This window comes from Leiobunum rupestre, chromosome 5 (genome assembly GCF_980474605.1).
Source record: "Leiobunum rupestre chromosome 5, qqLeiRupe1.1.hap1, whole genome shotgun sequence".
In the NCBI taxonomy this organism is placed as follows: domain Eukaryota; kingdom Metazoa; phylum Arthropoda; class Arachnida; order Opiliones; family Sclerosomatidae; genus Leiobunum; species Leiobunum rupestre.
Genome location: NC_143388.1, coordinates 57,651,438 through 57,662,570, shown reverse-complemented (window position 1 = coordinate 57,662,570; position 11,133 = coordinate 57,651,438). Strand labels below are relative to the sequence as shown.

The 11,133-nt window shown below is 34.6% G+C and overlaps 2 protein-coding genes across 5 annotated transcripts; one reads left to right on the top strand and one right to left on the bottom strand.

The window, feature by feature from the left end:
* Positions 1 to 1,838: 1,838 nt before the first annotated feature.
* Positions 1,839 to 10,884, bottom strand: Cyfip (Cytoplasmic FMR1-interacting protein Sra-1). Of its 4 annotated transcripts, none has more exons than XR_016481094.1 (21): positions 10,375 to 10,708; positions 10,205 to 10,306; positions 9,624 to 10,136; positions 9,358 to 9,561; positions 9,182 to 9,298; positions 9,043 to 9,120; positions 8,616 to 8,978; positions 8,407 to 8,560; positions 8,240 to 8,322; positions 7,685 to 7,750; positions 7,145 to 7,218; positions 6,902 to 7,075; positions 6,602 to 6,830; positions 6,338 to 6,537; positions 6,185 to 6,275; positions 5,978 to 6,121; positions 5,691 to 5,912; positions 5,551 to 5,623; positions 5,000 to 5,481; positions 4,658 to 4,941; positions 1,839 to 1,960 (listed from the first exon to the last, which is right to left on the bottom strand). XR_016481094.1 is itself a non-coding variant. In XM_090176794.1 (21 exons), exons 2-21 carry the CDS (start codon positions 10,660 to 10,662, stop codon positions 4,732 to 4,734), a joined length of 3,867 nt encoding a protein of 1,288 aa, XP_090032920.1. In that variant the 5' UTR covers positions 10,663 to 10,687; positions 10,774 to 10,884; the 3' UTR covers positions 4,080 to 4,731. The 4 variants fall into 4 exon arrangements, 3 of the variants coding, with proteins under 3 accessions (XP_090032920.1, XP_090032921.1, XP_090032919.1); XM_090176794.1 differs by lacking the exon at positions 1,839 to 1,960 and adding an exon at positions 10,774 to 10,884 and having other exon boundaries at positions 4,080 to 4,941; positions 10,375 to 10,687; XM_090176795.1 differs by lacking the exon at positions 1,839 to 1,960 and adding an exon at positions 10,774 to 10,873 and having other exon boundaries at positions 4,080 to 4,941; positions 10,375 to 10,662.
* LOC149945369 (WD repeat-containing protein 55) lies at positions 1,879 to 4,002 on the top strand. Its single transcript, XM_090176796.1, has 7 exons — positions 1,879 to 1,980; positions 2,245 to 2,402; positions 2,474 to 2,659; positions 2,716 to 2,788; positions 3,227 to 3,433; positions 3,493 to 3,662; positions 3,723 to 4,002. The coding sequence occupies exons 1-7, from the start codon at positions 1,948 to 1,950 to the stop codon at positions 3,985 to 3,987; spliced, it is 1,092 nt and encodes a 363-aa protein (XP_090032922.1). The 5' UTR covers positions 1,879 to 1,947; the 3' UTR covers positions 3,988 to 4,002.
* Positions 10,885 to 11,133: the final 249 nt, after the last annotated feature.

The window sequence follows — 11,133 nt, the reverse complement described above, 5'->3', positions numbered from 1 at the left end:
TGTTGCATTATGTAACTTATATTTGATACTTTCCAGTACTTTATATTATATATGTTGTGTATTGTTTTTAAACCGTGCTCCCTTCAATTTGGTGACGCCGCCCCGATTTCAAGGGGTTGTACTTGGTATGTGTTTACCAATAAATCTTAAATATCAAATCTATAAATGTACGTCCAACTTCAATTTTTAACGTGATCGAAGCTGGCCGTACCTAGGTAACGATTTGAAATTGTTATGGTATTTTTCTGCGGGCAAAATTTATCATAAATTCACACACCCTTTATTCCAAAAAATGATATACGAAATAGAAGCAAGGCGCGCCCTGGCAAGTTGAAAAAAAGAAGCAGGGCCCGCCCTGGCAAAATGGAAAAACTAAGGCGGGGCGGGGCCCTGCCTTTGAAAAAAGCACCGGGGCGACGCCCTGCCCCGCCTACACCACTGCGCGTTTCGGGTACAATGTTTAAACCGCTAATACGACACAACGATTGCTCGTATGTAAAATGTTCATGGAACATTTTGGTAGGAAATAACTGGGCCATAATGTTCTTAATTGGGTTTATAGCCGTACATACAATACTAACGTAGATATTCGCGATAAACAATTACTGTGCACCGGTTTCCCTCATAATCATTGCGGGTAAAACAACTATTTCTAACAGTAACCTGTGAAAAGATATGTTTTATTTGCGTAATTACTCCTAAAATATTTAATTAACCATTCTTAATTTTTTATTAAAAAAAAACTAGCTTTCTATGATTTGAAAGAAACGCGTGTTTTCTAAGCGATTGTAAATTATGGTAAAAAGAAAACTATTTCTAACACTAACCTGTTACGCAATTTTGAGCCATTCGTCAACTTTAATTAAACATATAAGTCGCTTTAAAGATGTAAAAAAACCGCGCTAGAGTCGAGCTAAAGTCGGCCATTTAATCTTAGGCGAAATAGAGTGTTGGTTCACCAGTGTGGCGCAGATGGCGTAACTTTCGTTGCCAGCCAAACAAAAAGCATGGGCCAAAGGCAGGGTTTTTTAAAAGTTCTAATCGGACCACGCGACCAAATTTCAAAAATCGTTCTAGTTTGTTATCCGATTTCTATGGCTAGGACCAACAATCACAAGGAGAACGCAGCTAGCCTTTAAACACGCTAACGAAGGGTTGTGTACGAATTTCATTGGACGAGCGTCACGAGCCTTTACGATGAACGTTTTACGGGCGGGGGAGGAGACAATTTCCGAATTTTCCCCTTCCGACGGCAGCGGCCGCTAAAGCGTCTAGCCAATGAAAAACGTACACAAGAAAATCCAAGACTTTTGACGGGTTGCGTTCTCCTTGTGTGGGGCGTTGCGTTTGTTGCTCCGATAGAAATCTCATAGGTAACTAGAATGCTGCCGCCTACAGCCGAGCTTGACGCCAGTTCGCCTTGAACCTTCAGCCAATGAGAGGCCGTAGAGTGGTTCCGCCAAGGAGGATAATAATCCTCCTTGGATCCGCTACTATAGCGGGAGATAGGTGACGTCATTCTCTCTGTTGACATTAAATTCTTGGCAGAACCACTCTTTGAGCTCTGATTGGCTGAGATCTGGCTATCGTCTGCCACGGCGTTTGGCCCATTTGCCAGTTACACGGCAGCATTCTAGTTACCTATGAGATTTCTATGCACCGAAGTCACCGAAATAATAGTCGGTTTTTCCGATGACTGACGTCATTACTGACGTAAAACTACTATTAATGCTACGCTATTTTAAAAAACACCGATGACTGAATAAAAGCGTTCAGCAACTTACGACGTCATTATGACGAAAAAGCTCATCGGTGGAAAATATAAATCCACCGGTTTTTTTCCGTTGACTGTTTCTGGACGTACCTCCTATCCTACTTGGTACCCCTTATCTTTGCTGCGGTACGCGCGATCGAAGTTGGCAGTGTCTGGAACCTGAACCTCCAAAAATGGCGTCTGAAACTGATACCGAAACGTCGAGTGTAAGCAACTTTTTATTAATTTTCAATTAAATAAGCTTGTGTCAAGGCAATTATTATTTCTTTAATTAATGAATTGTTTGTAGTTACATTAGTATTTAAAATTTAATTAATTATTTAATTACTATTTTGTTAGTATTTTCTAACTTGTTATAACACTTGGCTGTTGAGAGCAGCACGTGGTTATTGCTAGGGTCGATCATGGATGTTACATCCATGGGTCGATTGGCCCACTATTTGATCCCATATGAATAATTGTATTCTTAGGATTCCGATGAAGAAATTGAAGAACCTTGTAAAAACAATTTGAATATTTCATCCGATTCTCCGAAAGATATAGAATTTGATTCTCTGGTCACTGACGTAGCATTCCATCCATCTCGAAATGTAATTGCCACAAGCACCATCGAAGGAAATATTCATTTGTAATGGCACTAAGAAGCCCAACCATCCATTTATAATTAATAAAAAATTACAATAAGTAGTCATATTTCAGGTACTCGTACAGCTCGGAGAATCCCAATCATGAGCTTATGAAATTAACACATCACAAGAAATCGTGCCGGGGACTTAGTTTTTCTGCTGATGGACAATTACTATTCAGTATTTCCAAAGATAAATCATTTCAAGTCACTGACATGGAAACTGGATCAGTTATACACCACATACCTAAAGCTCATCCGTAATACAAATTAATTTATGAAATGAAAAAATCTTTATGTAAATTTTTTTTTTAAGAGTGCCTCTTTCAAGTCTTGCTGTAATAGATAATTATCTAGTAGCAACTGGAGATGATGATGGTTTAATGAAAGTAGGCTAACATTACTTGGCCACAGTTATCAGGAAATTATAAACTTATACACTTGGAATTGCCACTGTGATGCTAATACACCTGAAAAATTGGTGGGGCTTTTAACTACATTGAATATAAGACATTTTTAAACTCATTGGTTGACTTCTGTCACTAAGAAGCTGCTACTACATACAAAAATGATAGTTTCTCATTTGGAAATAAACTTACCACAAAATGGATTTAAGATACCTCCAATTCATTATCTCACCGAGGTTCTTTAAATATTTTTTACCCACAAAACTAGTTTAGTATACCGTAAGGCCAGCTAAAACTTCAGCTGTAAACGTTGAGTTTGTTTGTGAGTCATTAAGACCATCCAGAGTTTTCTCAGACTTCCCAAGTGTATCCCTTTATAATTTCTTGCATTTATTCAACCCTAAATTTAAATATGCACAGGTCTGGGATTTTCGCAAGCAATGTGCATATATGGAATCAAAGCATAGTGAAGAGTTTATATCTGACATGAAAATTGATGAAAGTAAAAGGACCCTTTTAACCACAAGTGGGGAAGGTACTCTGTCAGCTTTCAATATTCGTAAAAAAGAAATTGAGCTTCAATCAGAGTTGTTTGAAGCTGAATTTTTGTGCTTGGATATAATGAAGGTATATTTAAGTTCCCACTGACCAAAATATAAATAAAATGTACAATTTTGTAATTGTAGAGGGGAAGAAAAGTTGTGGTTGGTTGTGGAGAAGGAGCAATTAACATCTTCAATTGGGGGGAATGGGGCAACATAAGCGATAGATTTCCTGGCCACCCTATTTCAGTGGATTCCATAATTGCTGTTAATGATGATATTGTTTGTACAGGATCAATGGATGGTTGCGTAAGGTATTGAATTACTAGCTAACATATTCGAAACTTAAGCTAAAAAACAAAATATTTTTCTAGAGCTGTAAATATACTACCGAATAGATTTTTGGGCATTATAGGCAAACATGAGGATTTTCCTGTGGAAAGTTTAACCTTGTCATTCGATTCAAAATACTTAGCAAGTTGTTCTCATGATCAGAAAGTAAAATTTTGGAATTTGTCCTGTTTGGATAACATTGAGGAAGATCCTAATGCAAAGCCTAAACAAGGTGTTCGCTCAAAAAATTTAGCATCTGCCAAAAAATCAAACTTTTTTTCTGGATTTGATGAAGACATTTCTTAAATAAAAATCTATGAATTTTCGTTCTTTTCTTTATAATAATGTTACAAATGCAGAAACAAAAGTTCTATTTTGTAATCAACTTAAAATCATACATGTATATGATTCACATTTCATATTCTAAATAACAATATAAACAATATTAAATTGGCATTTCAAACAACCTGAAATGCTTTGAAATATTTTAATTAAAACATTATCTTTCAAGATACGTTTTTAATATAGTAAAAGCTGTAATAACCTCTTTGTAGAAATGGACAATTTTCGCAATACGTAACATAACTATTCATAAAAGTTAAGCGAAATTGAAATTTTTCAATAAGAGCTTGCGTTACAGTGGCAAACAAACAGTACTATATGATTAAATGCTTTTCTTTCACACCTGGATTCAACTGCGACTGTTTTAAGAATGGTTAGAGTTAGCCAGTGGTTAGGAGCTCTAATAAACTAAATTATATAAAGTAAAATTCATGCTGAATCAGACCTGTATTAATCTAGGTTCTAAAGCCATCAATTATATCATACCCTTTGCAACAAGGTGTTAGTGAGAAATGCATCTTTCTGGCATAACTAAAAGTAGTTATGTTACGTATATATCCGGATAATGATATAAAAACATTTAAACAGGTGACTAGCTAATGATAGAAAATGCGCATTTGGAAGTAATACTTACATTCTTCCAATGATGAAGATAGTCTATGATAAATACACAAAAATGTGTCACTGTACATTTTGATGACAAAATTTTCATTTGTTTAAAACATCTGGGCGTAAATAGATGGTTGTTGTGCCTTGCGAACTTCCCAATGATGGATGCACTGGAGGTTGAAAACAACGAACATGTTCCACAGGAAGACTATCCGTATCAGTTACCTTGAGATATTTGGTCAAAATGGCAAATATTTGGCTGTTTAAAACTTGAAAACGTCTTATTCGATCGACCATTCTCTTCAATGGCTAAAAATTAAAAGCTATTGTAATAATACAAATAGTTTCTAGTAGGGTAATAACTTACAATGCCTTTAACATTTTCATCTTTACTGTCCACACGTTGCACTCTGAGAATATGGTAACAGAAATCCAATGCTTCAAACCTTCTCATCTGGCCCAAAAGCATAATCATGGTACATCCAGCCCAGTTTAACCCTTCACCAAATAATTGTTCCACAGTGAATTCATTCTCTCCAACGGGTATGCAATAAACAAATTGCAAAGCACTCCATAACTGATGAAATTCTGTGCAATGCTCAACATTCATGACTCCATTCATTGGTGGATTTCCAACCCACAAAGGGTCATTTAGGAATGATTTTACACGGGTCAGAATAACTTCAAATATTGATAGACCACAGCACAAACGTTCTTTTGTCAGCAAATCTCCTTCGCGAGCTATTGCTGCTTGTTTGGCGGAGCCAAGCCTTTCAATATTCTGAACTACTTGAAGAGGAGCAAACCTTTGTTCCAGGCGTTTTAATTTCGTTTCAGGCTTTTCACCATCTAAAATAAACATTTCAACCCCAAATTTAGAATCTAATTAGTAATGTCACATTTTTCATATTAATTTACCTTTACAGTAGGGCCTTGGTAAAATATTTTGGAATGGTGCTGCATGTAACAAATCGCAAACTTCCTCTTGAGACTAATTCAAAGAAAATTATAAACAAAAAAGGGAAAAATAACAAATAAAATTACTTATGAGATCTCACCAAGCTCTGCTCTATCAGCAGACAAAATAGAATTGCATTTCCAACTTCTCTGAAGCCTTGAAACATTTCAGTCTTTACATCAGGATATTGAACAATATCAGTTAGCTGGGCCTGATAATAATGAAGCACCCCAGGTGAGCCATATTCATACAACGGCATCCGACAGACTTTAGGCATCACATCCATTAAAGTTTTGGTATATTGCAATAGTGTTCCTTGAATCTGATTGGAAAATAGAAACTTTAAAACATGGAAATAACACATCATAAATCCACATTAAAACATACCAAACTTTTGACTATTTTTAGGAGTTCTTCCATTACAACAGCTATACCTTGATAGCCTAACAGTCTACAAATAGACCTCATATGAGGTGCTCCAACAAACCCATTATACATGCTATAAATTGTATTGTTTGCCACATTCAACGCCTATTTCAAAATATAAAGTCACATTAGATTTAAAACTCAACTATGCCAATTAATAGATAGTACTTTTGTTCCCCAAAAATAATGGGGAGGCGCTGCCGGTGGTTTATCCCTAGTCAATGGCTGAACAAAGGCGATATCTTTCATTTTAACAAATCTACAATAACAAAATGAAAATTTAATATAAAACTGCATGAGACCAAAGATAAGAGTTCTTACCGAGATGTTGCTGCATTGTAACAAAATGTTGGTAAAAAGTCATAGTTCAGCTCCCAAAACACATGGAGACAAATACGCCCATAAGGAGCCAATACATTATGATTGGCCTCTCTAAACATTGCATCAAAATCGTCTAACGTCATGTATTTACTAAGCAGCTTGTGCGTTAATCTATTTACTGCCAAGAGGCCATCCAGTTCCTTCCAATTAAATTATATTTATATAAAATGAACTATAATGTAGAGCGTCGAAAATCAAACTTACAACAATGCCAGTGATATCAACAGCTTCAAATCGACTAATAGCCAAATCAAGTGATTTTTGCAAAGCAGCATTAACTCTCTGAGCTATTAAATGATTTAAATCTATTGACCGTCCTAATAACTGAACGTGGCGTTGCTTCAAAAGTGTCTCATATCGGTTGGCGGCTGGGTAGCTGATTTTGGTTCCGTAACTTGCACATTCAGCTCTAAACCTTTTATCAAGTAAAATACTGAAGAAAAACCACTTTAGATGATAAACTGAACAATATAATAAAATCAGAAAAATTAATTATATTGTCACCTTCCAGCAAGATGTTTAAAGTAGGCGAACACTTGGTCACTCAATTTATATGCAAATTGATCAAAACACAGATTAACTTCAGCTTCAACCTCATCGTACAGAAACTGTTTGCGAAATTTAGTCAGCGCATAATATGCACTGTCATTGTACAAATCCAGAGGGTATAAAACACACCTTAAAAACATAACATAAAAAAAATTTACAATTCAGAGAAAAAGGAGATAAAAATTGCTTTTTAAATACTCCATCATGGATGCATCTTTGGTTTTCAAAATGTGATCCGTCAAAATCCAAGGAAGTGACATTTCAATTGGAAACTAAAGAATTTCAGTACAAAAATTATTTTGCAGCCCCCAAATTATTTCTACCTAGTAAGAAGAAAGGATTACAGTGCAAATCATAACTTGATAGAGAATTGGGAACGATTAAAGAATTAATAAATTGTGAAATTGAAATAAATGTGTCCTATAATAGAAATTAAATAAAATTGCATGCTAAAATGCATTTAAACAAAATAAATATTTCCTTTGAATTAACAAATAAAATAAATGCAGCCTCTACAAAAGCTATTACTTATAAGCAAAGCCCTGTTCTGTTTTTAACATTTAAAAGCATCAACATTTATATTTTACCTACAAAACAAATTTTTTAACACAAATATATTAAAACTACCATGCTAAAAATAAAATCAAGGGCACATATAACATCTCAAATATAAACAAACATTGAAATTGAACCAAAAGAAGAATTATAGAAGTTATATAATTTTTATTTAGGGCAGACCTGAATTCTCTTCTCCAAGACTATTATCTCCTTACAAAGCTGAGTATGGACATGCTGAGCTGTGCACTGAAAATGATTTTAATTTAAAAAGTACACATGTACAAAAAAGAGATAGAGAAATAAAAGATTTTGTGAAACAAAATATATCTTTAAAAATGCAAAGTGTTAAAATAAAAAAATCTAGTGTCACAGCTTCTATATATTTCAAATTATAATTTAAATCCACTATTTTTTTATATTTAAATCTTGCAACCATTAGAAATCTATATTCTATTAATTTCAAAATTAATCATTAGCAAATCATATGGGGGTTGGAATTTAGTTTTAGAGCAAACAAAAATTATAAAATAAAAATGCAAATGAAAAAATTATTATCAAACTATAAGCCATAAAATTGATAAGGAATACTTAAAATTGTTGGTTACTACGTCTTTTAACACTAATAAGCAACGTTTTTTTGCAAAAACTACAAAGCTATAACTAAAGCTTTTTAAATTAGTACACTGCGTAAAAAACACAAATTCAACTTGGTAACAATTACAAATAACCAAATACCTGAATTCTTTTTCCCATGGTCATTTCCAAATAAAACTCTCGGTACCAGAGTTGAGACAAATCACAACACTCTTCCAATGTTTCTATTGAAAAAATTGTTAAGCAGCGTTTAACATTATGAAAAACATGCGTGAACTTCATATAAGAATATTGAAATTAAAACTTACGGCTAAAATTTAACAGATAATTCCAATAAAATGATGATTTGTGGAAATTATCAATGGCCATAAGATATGGTCCATCAATATCTTTTCGTAAAGTTCTTTTTCCACCGCTTTTGTCAGATATCAGAGATTCCAGCATTGTTCGTACCATATAAAGCTGAAAGATAATGTGTTATACAAAAAATGGCTAATAATAATATAATAATAAAAACCTGAGTGCTCGAAGGGCCAACATTTCGATGAGGAACTTTAATGTCAAAACCACCATCAGGATCTTTTTTTCCACGTAGAGCAGGATCTTCTTGTGGTTCAACACCTCTCATCCAGTCGGCACAAGTTTCGCGCACCGATAATATAATACTTCGAACTAGGTCTCTTTTATTCTTGATAGCTTTCCGTAAGGGTTCTCGAAGAGTAACTTGAACAAATTCCTGTAGTTCGATATAAACATGCCTCCTAATTGCATCAGTAAAGACAGTTTCCATACGACTCATTAGCACTTGTAGACCTTTGATCATGGCAATTACTTCGATTAACCCAAATTTTTCTTCGTCACTGTAGTTATATCTTGTGGCCTAGATAAAATTTTTGGTGATTATTTTCTTACTGAGTTTGTATAGTTGTTTTTTTTTAACTAACTCGTTCATATTCTTCAGCTTCAGGAGGACATTCTTTATTTTGATGGTGATCAGTAGGATGCATCAATTTCCAAGAGTACTAAAATTTTCAAAAACACTTTAGGTTCTCTTTTTACTATATAACTCATTTTGCGTCATACCAATTCCGTAACGTGAGTACTCCAATCAGAAAGTAGTTGTAAGCCACACAATGCAAGGTCACTAAGTTCCTTATTTTCAGAATCAGTTCGAGGAGTTTCTTTTACGGTTGTTGTGACCTGTGGACAAAAACTATTAGACTTAAAAAAAAGGTTTATTTTTAATTAAAACTTTGTACTTCATTATTGTGTCTCGCAAGTTCACTGATGTATCGAACGTATTCATCCCTTGTGGTTGGCAAATACTGTAGTAAATCTGATTGGGGACTTGGAGATTGTGAACCAGCTAATGGCCAGCGTGATGGTTCGTAATGTGGACTTCTTTTAATGTAATTGAACGGTGCAATTTGCATATCTCCGAAGAGTGGTACCATCTCCAAAGCCTGTTTTATAAAAATTTTCATTACGATGGCGCTTGGTAAAGAAGTTCAAAGAATACAATTACTTTAAATATCCTATCAATTTTGGTGGTGTTTATTCTTTTCTTTTGATCCATTTTATTGATATTGCAAACGCCTCCATCCATGAGGAAAAGGGCAAATCCCATGACCTTAACCAGCATGTGTTTTTCACTTGGTAACATGTACATCTTTGAATCATACATGTGAACGCAAATGTTAACCACATCAGCCAATAGTTCTTCATAACCAGGAATAGTTTCCAGAGTTTGTTTTAACGTATCCCTGATTTTATTTTGGGTGGCTAAAAACATGGATAGATTTTGGGACTCTTGTAAAGCTTGAGAGTCAGCCATCACTTTTAGGAATTGCGCGGCTCTTCGATAAGTAGCATAGTCGTTTTTCACGCTTGATTTCATATTCTTTAGCTCATCCAATACAGCAAACATATTAATGAACTTTCCCAATGTAAGCAAATAGGCTTCTGAAACAAAGTCTTTTCGTTTTTCTGCATGACACAATCGCTTTACTTCCTCGCAAAAGCGTTCTATCGCTTTCCTCTATTTTAACAAAGTTTTAATGCAGAAGTACTCAAACATAAGAAAATATTTTTTTAAATGATATTTACCTGAAAATACATGAAATCTAATAGTTTGTGAACTTCTGGTGATAAAACCTCAACAGTTTTTTCATAAATTTCCACTCTGTTTGGTTGTTCATTTGATTTTGGCTGCAATAGGTTATGTTGAAGATTGGTTTGTTGGAATATTAATTAATAATATAAATTTTTATAAGTACTTGGGGAATAGCTCTAGAACAGCAACGCCATGTATAAAGCATTACTGCATGTTCTTCCCCTTCTTCCAACATTTCGTTCAAATCAGCATGAACTGTAGCTTCTTCAATGTACTTTGCAACTCCCGTAACAAAAGCATTTCGATCTTCAAAGTTTGTGTCAAAATTAGCATGATATACCATGCTGCACGGTTGTGCTTCAATGCATGGTTGTTGATCTGGTAAAGGTAGCTCATCCAAAACATCAACATTAGACAGAGCATCAGCTAGAGTAACTTTCTCAGTAGTCATCTTTAAGAAAATTGTGGTATTCAGGCTTAAATTATTTAAAACCATTAAGGAAGGGGTGTGGACAGCAAAGGCCTACCATGACAATACTAAGAATTGGCAAAATTAATTTACCTCGATTTTATGAAAAATATTTATTTTAAAAGAAATTCATCTATAAAACACGACCAGTCTAAAAAAAACTTAATTCACATAATTAATAACTAACCATCATTTATAGATGGTAGACAGAGAAAAAGTCAAAGTTCATGAATTCACGACACTATGGATGACCGCTAGAGTTCGCATCGCAGTTCGGCTGTATCATAATCAGTGTTGCCAGTGTTTGGGATAAATCCCACATTGTGGGATTTTTGGCGATTTTTTGGGCTGTGTGGGATCAAAGATAATTTAAACTCGTACCCTAGATTCGAAATCACTCTCTCGCGCTTTGCCGATAGCGTTTACCCACTTCCCGCCGGAACTCAGAAAAAT